At 36.3% G+C, this 12715-nt stretch overlaps 1 protein-coding gene across 1 annotated transcript in view; it reads right to left on the bottom strand.

Moving 5' to 3' along the window:
* The window catches only part of CLPX (caseinolytic mitochondrial matrix peptidase chaperone subunit X), a 46886-nt gene that overhangs the window by 19493 nt on the left and 14678 nt on the right, over positions 1-12715 (bottom strand). Inside the window, exons 3-5 of the mRNA XM_055319974.1 lie at positions 12131-12248; positions 2819-2973; positions 957-1116 (exon numbers count right to left, since the gene is read on the bottom strand). Coding sequence (XP_055175949.1) covers positions 957-1116; positions 2819-2973; positions 12131-12248 — 433 coding nt within the window. The remainder of the gene's footprint in view (positions 1-956; positions 1117-2818; positions 2974-12130; positions 12249-12715) is intronic.

Raw genomic sequence — 12715 nt, 5'->3', positions numbered from 1 at the left:
TTTAAAAAGGGTAGTATTAATTTGAGTCTTCAAAAAAGTTCAAACCCCTCATGCCATTAATACCATATAACCATTTGCTTTCCCAATGTCTAGAATGGCTTAACTATTGATTTGCTGACTGAAGAAACCAGAAAAAAATCTATTTTGCTTCATGACTAGACAGTACTACTTGGACTTTTTTATCCCTCAAATTGTAAAATGATGACTAAAAGAATATAAAATGATAGATTACAGGCCTAAGTAAGAAATCAGGGCATCCTAGCCAATTAAAAACAAAAACACCTTTAAAAATTTCCATTTTATTCCGTTTTTTAAAAATAATATCATTCTATCAATAAAACACATATTATTGTCTACAGTAAACTGATTATATAGTGTTTGGTATATTAGAATCTTTTTTTTTTTTTTTAAGAATCTATCTTTTATAGGAATTATACAAATCTGCCCTTAACCTTACACTCTGTAGCTGGGGCCTAAAAAGGAAAGAATGCTAGACAGTTATCATCTATCTTCACATTATCTCTGATCAAGGCACATGATCCAGTCATAGAGAACTAGCTGTGATCAAGTCTACAATTCAAAGATGATGTCTCAATCTCTACTCCAGTAACTTTCAAACATTTTTCACTAAGACCCTTGATAAGAAATACATCTTACTCTCTGACTCTGAATGCATGCACATATAACTGAAAACAAAAGTTTTATGAAAAGAATACATAACTACAAGTTAATGTACTCTGGTATTTTCTATTTACATCTATTAACTTTGTTTACAAAATGCTGTTGGCAACCTAACCTACCAAAATGATTTCATGATCCACTAATGGGAAGAGGCCTGTACTTTGAAAGATGCTGTACTAAGCTAAAAGCATTTCAGGACAAGAGCAAGGAGTTGCAAATAAAGATTACCTCTAAGCACAGTAACCTCTATTTTGATCAGTTATCAAAACACTAACCTCTAGGTGTTAATGATGTCTGCTTCTCAACCTCTGCTTGCTGTCTCAGATTAGCTGGGATATTGTTATATATTCTCTTATAATGATTGTACACAGCAACCGAAAGCACCTTCTTAGCAAATGACTGGCCAACAACATACTTGTCGAGGTAGTTATAAATCTGAAAAATGATTAGTTATGAAAAATTTACTATGAGCAATCATTAAAAAACACACACATTAAGAAGTTATAGACTGAGCATATTTGCTTACAGTTTTAAATTTGAACAAAGACTCATCAAAAACAAAATGCCAATGATATGATACCTATGTAGCAATGATTCAGAGGCTCCAAACCTAAGTGGACAAAACACAACTCACTGGTTCTTTAGCTTAACAAAGTATCACTGTACTCTCCTGATGCTCTGTCATTTTCTATTCTATAAACAATGCCATTAATTCTAATCCTAATTTTTAAAAGTTAATTAACGTCACTTAGAAAACCTATATGACACCATGGATCTAAAGATATCACCATTAATGTACATCATTAAAATAAATTCTTAAAAAAAAATAAAATAAAATAAATTCTTTCTATCCTCTTTCAATCATAGGAATAATATTATTTACAAAGATAACATATTATAAAATTACCTTTAAAAAAATAAATTACCTTTTTTTTAAAATTACCTTTTTAAAAAGGCATTATATAATCAAAGCCATTACCAGCATCTATATGTTTGAATATTCACAAAGTTTTTTCCTCAGACATTAACTTTAAAGCTACTCATTAATCTAGATGGTGATCAAAAAACTTTACTGTTAGAAACTAAAGCTCTGTTTGAGGCTTGGATATTGCGAACAGCCTAGAACCTGGAGTAAATTCTGGCTTTTACTAAATAGAAATTCACTGTTAATACAAATTCCTAAAAATAAAGTTGCCTATTTTTGAACTCTGATGTCTAAAGTCTACACAAATTAGTGGAGGATAAAAGGTCAATAGTTGTATTTTTCATTACATTATTTGTTTTTACACAACAAATTCTTTAGTTGTTGACCATACGCATTTTACCATGGTTTTTATTTTTTTTTATTTTTATTTTTTTAATTTTATTTATTTACGATAGTCATACAGAGAGAGAGAGAGAGAGAGAGGGGCAGAGACACAGGCAGAGGGAGAAGCAGGCTCCATGCACTGGGAGCCTGACGTGGGATTCGATCCCGGGTCTCCAGGATCGCGCCCTGGGCCAAAGGCAGGCGCCAAACCGCTGCGCCACCCAGGGATCCCTTACCATGGTTTTTAAAGATCTTATTGTTTCCTCATGAATTATATCCATGTATTATTAAATCTGTCATAGCACATTTGGAGGTAGAGATAACTGCACTGGTGTCATAACACAACAGAAAAAAGCTACACTGAGGCAGAGGATGAGAAATAATCTAAGTATGCAAGTACCCAACGGAGCAGGCGATATACACTCTGCCATATTTCATATGGCTGAGTACAACCTGAGACTCCTGGTAGGAGCCCACACCAGAAAAGCCATAGTGCTATACAAGATAGCCTTGGCACACTGGCTATGAAAAAAATCATTTGCTTCCATTGTTCGACTGAGGCTGCTTTATCACAGAGTAGACTAATTTATGGGAGAAACTGCAAGCTGGTGTTATTTAGGGGTCCAAACTAAGAAAAATAAATCCATAGCCGCTCAATTTTATGGATATCATTTTAAAATATCAAAAAGAATTTAGCTAGATGTAGTCCATATTAAAATTTTAATACTTGTTTAGGTAATAGTATTAAGATCCAATATAAACTGGAAGAGGGGAACAATGAAGTGTTTTCAAGATAAAGTACTTAAAGAACTAAGCTAAGACCTATACCTTTTTGGGGGGAGGAGGTGGTTTCTGTTGGAATGCCAATTTTACAGCTTCTGCTGCTGATTCAGGTTCTTTAATTATGCTTTTCTTTGAGTCTGCTTCAGACAGCACAACAAAAAAATGATGACATTTTTCACACTTCACAAAACGGGTTGATGCTGTAAAAGAAAAGAAAGGTCAGCAGTGGAAAATAATAATTTAAATAGTGTTTAATCTTTTTTTTTTTTAATTTTTTTTTATTTTTTTATTTATTTATGATAGGCACACAGTGAGAGAGAGAGAGGGAGGCAGAGACACAGGCAGAGGGAGAAGCAGGCTCCACGCACCGGGAGCCCGACGTGGGATTCGATCCCGGGTCTCCAGGATCGCGCCCTGGGCCAAAGGCAGGCGCTAAACCACTGCGCCACCCAGGGATCCCAAATAGTGTTTAATCTTAAGGACTCACTGTAAATGAAAACTATGTACTCGACAAAAAAGTAGGCTTGTAGTTCACTCCACCAGCCACAACAAACAACTTAAATTTATACCTAAGATAGGTGAGTTTGGTAAAACACAATTTGTTCATTTCCACTAGGTTCTTTCATTTTGTGATATACTTCATTAAGAGAAAAGACTGATGTTCTTTCAATTTCCCATTCATTAAAAAACAACCACTATGAAAATATTATTCATTTATTTTACTGAAATACTTGAATGACAAAATTGTGGAATAAAAGTAAAGCACAAGTAAATTATTCTATTTTTCCAACATTTTCTTATGAAAAATTCAAATATACACAGAAGCTGAGAGAAATCAAAATTTCAATCCCTAAAAATGTAAAATACATATATATACATACATATGTATGTATTATATTCATATATATGTATATATATATACATACATATATATACAGAGAAAGAAAAATATGTATTTTTTCTTTAGGTTCTTTTTAAAGCTATGAGCATTTTTAAAACCTCAACTTTGGGATGCCTGGGTGCTCAGCAGTTGAGCATCTGCCTTTGGCTCAGGGTGTGATTCCCCGGTCTGGGGATCGAGCTCCACATCGGGCTCCCTGCAAGGAGTCTGCTTCTCCCTTTGCCTATGTCTCTGCTGCTCTCTCTGTGTCCTCATGAATAAATAAATGAAATCTTTAAAAAATAAATAAATAAAAACTCCACTAATTCCTTTTTCCTTGACCTAAAAACCACTAAGAAATTAACAAAATAACATTCTCAACTCATATTGACTTAAAGATAATCATGTAACTTTTGAGAACACAGGAACAATTAAAAGTGAGGGCAAAACAATTTTTTTAATTAATAAATAAAAGTGAGGGTTAAAAGGGTGTCTTGATTCCAATGCATCAACTATGAAATATCCTGTGTTAAACCAAAGGTGATTTCTTTTTTTCTCTCTCTCCTTCTAAAACCCAGCTATAGGATGTAGGTATACGGACATACACCTTAATCTTCTCCAAGCCTAACCCTACTAATGGTAACCAGGGACCTTATAAAGCATCACAGAAGACAATCTCACACAGATTACTAAAATACAGAGCAAAAGAGGGATGCCTGGGTGAGTCAGCGGTTGGGCGTCTGCCTTTGGCTCGGGGAGTGGTCCTGAAGTTCTGGGATCAAGTCCCACATCGGGCTCTCTGCAAGGAGCCTGTTTCTCGCTCTGCCTATGTCTCTGCCTCTCTGTGTGTATCTCTCATGAATAAATAAATTAAATCTTAAAAAAAAAAAAGATACAGAGCAAAAGATACAAAGGAATTAGTTATATGTTGGTAGGTCTGGATAATACATTTTTGTGTTACCTTTGTGTAATATAACTAGATGGGTAAAATTGCAAAGAAAAATAATTTTTAAAACTATGACAATCTCCAAAGAGGCACATACACCGCAATGTTTATAGCAGCAATGTCCACAAACATGTAAAGAGCCCAGACGTTTGTCAACAGCTGAATGGATAAAGAAGATGTGATATACACACGCACACACAAGGAATATTACTCAGCCATCAAAAAGAACGAAATCTTGCCATTTGCACGACCTTGACAGATCTAGAGGATATTATGCCAAGCAAAATATGTCGATCAAAGAAAGACAATTATCATATGATCTCACTCATGGGGAATTTAAGAAACAAAACAGAGGATCATGGGGGAAGAGACGAAAAAATAAAACAACCAAATCAGAGAGGGAGACAAACCATAAGAAACTTTTAACCATAGGAAACAAATTGGGGGTCACTGGAGGGGTAAGGGGTGGAGGATGGGGTAACTGGGTGATGGACATTAAGGAGGACACTTGATGGAATGATCACTGGGTATTTTTTTTTTTATCACTGGGTGTTGTATGCAACTGATGAATCACTGAATTCAACCTCTGAAACAAATAATACACTATCTGTTAATTAAATTGAATTTAAATTTAAAAAATTAAAAAAAAAGTGAGAATCTCTCTCCTTTGGGAATATTATAACTACCTATCCAAAGATTACCGGAGGGCAGCCCCGGTGGCTCAGCGGTTTAGCGCCACCTCCAGCCCAGGGTGTGATCCTGGAGACCCAGGATTGAGTCCCACATCAGGCTCCCTGCATGGAGCCTGTGTCTCTGCCTCTCTCTCTCTCTCTCTCTCTCTCTCTGCCTCTCATGAATAAATAAATAAAATATTAAAAAAAACAAAGATTACCAGGAAAACTGTACTAGTAAGCACACCTAAATCTTCATAAAATAATCTAACTTAAAAAAATAATTCTGTATTTCAAAAATAAATCTATTAATTCAATCAATTTAATGTTTATGTCTCTATTCTTAAACACAAGATCAATCAAAAATACATTCTGAATAAATTCTAGCAGCAACTTTTTTTTTTTTTAAATTTATTTATGATAGTCACACAGTGAGAGAGAGAGAGGCAGAGACACAGGCATAGGGAGAAGCAGGTTCCATGCACCGGGAGCCTGACGTGGGATTCGATCCTGGGTCTCCAGGATCGCGCCCTGGGCCAAAGGCAAGCGCCAAACCGCTGCGCCACCCAGGGATCCCTCAAGCAGCAACTTTTAAGCTAGAAGAGAGATCATCCATGTTTTCTATGTCCTGATCACCTGCAAATGCCTACCTAAAGAAAAAGACCAAGCTATTCCAAGCACCTTTGATTCACACAAGCCTCAATACATTATCAGCATTCCCCATCTATGGGAAAGACAGTCAATGCCTTAACTTTATAAAGAACCGTCACCTTACGGCTGTTACTGATGGTAAGCAAGGCAAGGATTAAAGGGCAGAGAGAAGCCTCTGATCTAGTTCAAGCTGAACGACAGGATTATCTATCTGGCCTGAGAACACAAGAACAAAATATTTCTCTAAAGAAATTAGGTCAAAGGGAAAGAGGCTCAACACCAACAAATCACATCCCTCTTTGCTTATGTAGAAGGGTTGCTTACATTGTACTGGAATATCACAATACCATTTTCACAATGAAACATATCAACATATACCCAAATTCAAATTTTATTTATAAAAATGCTATTTTAGAAAAAAAATACTACAAGCACTGCAATGCTTATTTTTTTACTCCTAAAGACAAGTGGCAAAATTTAATTTTGTTAAATTATCAGGGGATAATTAAACTACTTTCCTTTAAATGATTATTACAAGTATATTTCTTTATATACAGAATGCTAATCTAATCCCAGTAAACATGCTTGTATAGTATGCCAATGATAGACTACCTCAGTAAAAACCTTTTCAGATTTGATTAAAGTTCTTCAGAGCCCAACATAAAATCTCAAAACCAAACAGAAAGTTTAACTCCTATTGTATAAAACATGTTAAGTACAGTAAGCCTTCAAAAAGTATTATATGCATAAGAAACAGCTACAGGTTCTACCTTAAAAAGTGGGGAGACTATTCATGTTTGAATAAACTATTTAGGAAGGCAAGAGAAAACTAAAGAACAGTATATATTAGTCCCTATAATAAAAAATTTCTTGGGACACCTGGGTGGCTCAGTGGTTTAGTGCCTGCCTTCAGCCTGGGCTGTGATCCTGGAGTCTCGGAATCGGGTCCCACATTGGGCTCTCTGCATGGAGCCTGCTTCTCCCTCTGCCTGTGTTTCTGCCTCTCTCTGTGTGTGTCTCATGAATAAATAAATAGAATCTTAAAAAAAAAAAAAAAACTTAAAAGATAGGAGTGCCTGGGTGGCTCAGTTGGTTAAGCATCCAACTCTTGATTTCACCTCGGATCATGATCTCAGGGTCATGACATGCTAAGCATGGAGCCTGCTTAAGATTCTCTCTCTCTCTCTCTCACTCAGCTCTCTAAAGAGAAAAAAAATTCCTTAGATATTATTTCAATTTCTGAGGATTTCTGATGCATTCATAAAGCTACCTATAAAAATGGTATTTTATTTCTTTTCTTTTTTTTTCTTTTAATTTTTATTTATTTATGAGAGACAAGGAGAGAGAGAGCGGCAGAGACATAGGCAGAGAGAGGCAGGCTCCATGCAGGAGCCTGACGTGGGACTCGATCCTGGAACTCCAGGATCACACCCTGGGCCAAGGGCAGGCGCTCAACCACTGAGCCACCCAGGTGTCCCTGGTATTTTATTTCAAAAAAGTCAAGAGTAATAGCACTGTAAGAGAACACAAAAATCATGACAAATATACTTGTGAGATGGGAATATATATAGCAAGGTCCATGAGCTTATAGTTTTACACTTCACAACGATCCTCATTGATTTACAAGGTCTCATTTTAACAGCACAGGAGAATAGCTGCAACACAAATCACAAGAGCCCACAAAGCCTAAAATATATACTTGGCCTTTCTAAGTAAGTTTGTTGGCTCCTGCTATACAGTATTTAAAAGGAAAGAACTACCCACAGAATGAGAGAAAATATTTAAGTAATATGTCAGGGACGCCTGGGTGGCTCAGAAGTTGAGTGTCTGCCTTCGGCTCAGGGTATTATCCTGAAGTCCTGGGACCAATACCCCTGCCTGTGACTCTGCCTCTCTCTCTCTCTCTCTCTCTGTGTGTGTGTGTGTGTGTGTGTGTGTGTCTCTCTCTCAAGAATAAATAAATAAAATCATTAATAAATAAATAAAATGTCTGAAAATTAATTAATTAATTAAATCATATGTCTGGATAAAGATCTAGTATTCAGAATATATAAATAACTTTTTATAACTCAACAACAACAAAAGACAACCTAATTTAAAAATGGATAAAGGAGTTAAAGTCTTTTCTCGAAAGAAGATATACAAATGGCCAATAAGCCCATGAAAAAATGTTTAACACCTTTAGTCATTGGGAAATGTAAATCAGAATCACAATGAGATACCACTTACCATCCCTATGATGGTTACAACAAAAAAGTGTTAAAGAATGTGTGGGGAAATTAGAACCCTTAAGTATTGCTAGTCAAGTTGTCAAATGGCACAGCCTCTGTGGTAAATAGTTTGGTAGTTCCTTAAAAAACTAAATAAACGGGATGCCTGGGTGGCTCAGCGGTTGGACACTTGTCTTCGGTTCAGGTCGTGATCCCAGGATCTGGGATCAAGTTCCACCCACATTGGGCTCCCTGCATGGAGCCTGCTTCTCCTTCTGCCTATGTCTCTGCCTCTGTGTCTCCCTCTGTGTCTTTCATGAACAAATAAATAAAAATCTTTTTTTTTTTAAACAAAGTTTCAATTATTTATTTATTTATTTATGATAGTCACACAGAATGAGAGAGAGAGGCAGAGACACAGGCAGAGGAAGAAGCAGGCTCCGTGCACCGGGATCCCGACGTGGGATTCGATCCTGGGTCTCCAGGATCGCGCCCTGGGCGAAAGGCAGGCGCCAAACCGCTGCGCCACCCAGGGATCCCCCAAATAAATAAAAATCTTAAGAAAAAAAAAAAAGCTAAATAAACGTGAGTTACCATTTCACCCAGCAATTCTATTCCTAAGCATATGCCAGAGAAGTAAAAATATGTACACACACAAACTGGTTTTCATAACAGCAGAAACAATTCAAATGTCCATCAATGATGAATGGATAAACAAGGAATACTATCAGCCATAAAAAGTAATGAAATACTGATATATAATACAATGCAGATGAACCTTGAAAACATTCTAGGTGAAAGAAGCCAGACATAAAATGCTACATATTATACAATTCTATTTATTTATATGAAGTACTCAGCATAGACAAATCCATAGAGACAGCAAGTAGGTTTACGGTTGCCAGGGACAGGGATGCCAGGGAGAAGGGGTGGAAAGGGACTCCTTAAGGGGGATGGGGCTTCTCTTTGAGGTGAAAAAAATGTTCTGGAATGAACAATTTAATGAATATACTAAAAACCCCTGAAGCGTACACATTAAAAGGAAAGGACTAGACTCGTATGTCTTAACATACATATCTCCTAAAACATTGCTGAGGTAGGAAAAAAAAATCTATAAAAACATGAAAATGATACCAGTTATGCTTCTTAAAAGTTACATGTTTGATGAAGATATATTACAGAAATATATCTTTATAAAGTTCTACCTTTTTTTTTTTTTAAGATTTTATTTATTTATTCATGAGAGACCCAGAGAGAGAGGCAGAGACACAGGCAGAGGGAGAAACAGGCTCCATGCAGGGAGCCCGATGTGGGACTCAATCCCAGGACCCGAGGATTATGCCCCAGGCCGAAGGCAGGCTCTAAACCACTGAGCCACCCAGACGGCCCTCTACCTTTTTTATAAAGGGTGGGGTACACACATATATTCATCAGGCAATTAAAAACAATTTAAAATGACAAAAAAGTGGACAATTATCTAAACAGTCTGTTCATAAAAGAACTATAAGTGATCAAAAAGTACATAAAAAGATGTTTATGAACCAATAACCAAATAAACAGATTCAAACAAAATGAATAACCCAAGATTCAACAAACTCTTGAATTTCCAGTAAGCAGACACAGAAGATACTCAGCATTCAAAAGAGATGCATTCTGAAGAGACTTGTATTATGGGTCCGCAAAAATCAAGACAGGAGGGCCTTGTCTCACTGTTGAGGTCCTACCACTCCTATGCAGTAAAATTCCAGAGGACAGGACAATGTCATATTTATCTGTATTTTCTAAGCCTAGCAGTGGCTGTCTCACAGATGTTTGCTTACTAAATAATATGTAAATATCTACTACTCTTTTCCTTTTTTTGTCCCCATTCTCTACTCCCATATTCCTCTCCTCAATTAGAATTCCTAAAGGAAACCATCTCAGCCTTAAGTAGATTATATAACATTAGAAATAGTGTTTTCCACACCTCATCTTATTGTTAAACATACATATTCTGGAATACCACCCAAAATCTACAGAATCTCATAGCTGGTGAAGAGAATCTATATGTTGAACAACAACCCTCAGTGATTAATAGGACCTGGCAAGTTTTGAAAATACTGTGGGGGAAGCCCAGGTGGCTCAGCGGTTTAGTGCCACCTTCAGCCCAGGGTATGATCCAGGAGACCGGGGATCAAGTCCCACTTCGGGCTCCCTGCATGGAGCCTGCTTCTCCCTCTGCCTGTGTCTCTGCCTCTCTCTCTCTCTTTCTCTCTCTGTGTCTCTCATGAGTAAATAAAATCTTAAAAAAAAAAAAAAAAAGAACGAAAGAAAAAAAATACTGTGTAAAATAAAAAATAAATGTAATCTCAACAAGAGCTACTTTACCCCTAAAGAATTCCAGTTGCTAAAAATGTACAGGATAGGAACTTCCAAATAGCAAATCTTCATAGCATTGTGTCCATGGATGAGTTATTTAAACTTGATAAACCTTAGCTTATAAATTGAGGATATTCTCCATCCTGACAAAAATAAGATTGTGAGAATAAAACTGTATATACTGGCATTTATTAAATATTAGTTTTTTTCCTTTTCTACTATAAAGGATTATTCTCTAAGTCTACAAAGATTGAAATCTCTCTCTGAGGAAAAGATAAAATTCTTGATTAAAATGTTTCTACAAAAAAAAATATGTTACTATGACACTGCCATTATGAATTGAGCAATTCTCAGACCTTTTAGCAATTTTATTATTTCACACAAAATTTGTTAATAGCAAATATTATTCAGAAGTTACATTATCTAGCTCTACCATTTTCATTTTATGTGGCAACCAAATTAGTATTCATTCAAAGTGATTCTTCTCTTTGACCTCTTTCCAGGCAACAATGTTAAGAGAATCTCAAACATTCCACCTACAGAATGCAACTGCCTTTTTTTTATTATTTTTTTATTTTTTATTTTTTAGAACGCAACTGCTTTAAAAGGTCTTTCCAAAAGTGTAAAAACATGCTACAACATAACAATGCTTTTTCATACAGTGGCCAATTAATATCAATGAAAAATGTGAAACTGTAACTGAAATCCCAATGATTTGGATTAGAATACAGAGAATCTTCTCCAGCTAATCACAAGAAACTGAAACTTCTGCCAAACCTCACCACTGACTTTTTCACAGTTTGACTATATAATAACTGACATGTAGTAAGTACAATGTAATTTACTCTTGAATCATTACCATTAACTCTAATCATGTAGGAAAGGAGTTATCTGATTCATGAAACAAAAGATTTACAGTAGCATCTGTATTCCAGGGAGAGGTACTGACATTAACAGCAAAAACAGGACTGCTGATTTCTCCCTGCTCTTAGTGTCTGAATCATTAATAATCATCATACTTTCTAGAATTGAGGGCTTTCCTCCTGTTGTTACTTTGAGAGGATAAATACCTTAATATATGAAAGACTGACCTCTCCAGCTGTATGAGATGCTCAACAGTTATTCAAAGAATACAGTTAATGAATACAGAATAAATAAGCCTTCATACTCCTTTTTTTTTTTTTAATTTACTTATATAGTCACAGAGAGAGAGAGAGAGAGAGAGAGGCAGAGACACAGGCAGAGGGAGAAGCAAGCTCCACGCACCGGGAGCCCGACGTGGGATTCGATCCCCGGTCTCCAGGATCGCGCCCTGGGCCAAAGGCAGGCGCCAAACCGCTGCGCCACCCAGGGATCCCAGCCTTCATACTCCTACAGCTCAACTGTTACATCCAAGAACACTCACAAAATCAAAATTTGAAATAAACACACACAAAATAAAGAAGGAAATAGTCTTCTTATATTATTTTTTATGCCACCGTGCAAAGAATTACCAGTCCAGGGGATGTTTAGTATTTGGTGAACATAAGACTGAATCATGTAAGTTCAGAAAGAACATATATCTTTATATATATATGTCTATGCAGCCTATGATTTATAGAAAAGGTAGAGAAAAAGAACAACAGAAGAAGTAATACTTACACACAAAGGTCTCTACATGAGTGCACAAATCGCCACACTTAGGACACCTCAGTTGGTTTCCACCTTTCCCTGAATTCCCAGAGCCTGATTTTTTACTGCTTCCCTCACTTGCTGATTTCTAATGTTAGTAAAGGAGAAAAAGAGAGAGTGTCAATTATTACTTTCAGGCAACCATTTTATATGTAACAAATATAAGCAAGATAGGTTGTAATTAATCTGACAATTTTTATAATTTCTTTTTTAAAATTATTTATTTATTCATAGAGAGACAGAGAGAGAGAGAAAGGCAGAGACACAGGCAGAGGGAGAAGCAGGCTCCATGCAGGGAGCCTGATGTGGGACTCAATCCCGGGCCTCCAGGATCACGCCCTAGGCTGCAGGCGGCACTAAACCGCTGCACCACCGGGGCTTCCCAATGTCTATAATTTCTAGAATGGAATTATTAGTATAATTTACATCTCTAGTATCACTGGTATCAAAAGATCTATTTACCACAAAAATAAAATCAGTTCTAGTAAACACATATATTTTACATGTATTCCTTCCTCACATAGTATGAGTTTGTGTAATAAAGTGTTCTTTCCA

This window comes from Nyctereutes procyonoides, unplaced genomic scaffold (genome assembly GCF_905146905.1).
Source record: "Nyctereutes procyonoides isolate TBG_1078 unplaced genomic scaffold, NYPRO_anot_genome, whole genome shotgun sequence".
Classification (NCBI taxonomy): domain Eukaryota; kingdom Metazoa; phylum Chordata; class Mammalia; order Carnivora; family Canidae; genus Nyctereutes; species Nyctereutes procyonoides.
Note: the sequence above shows the minus strand (reverse complement) of the source record. Positions and strands in the feature narration are given on the sequence as shown.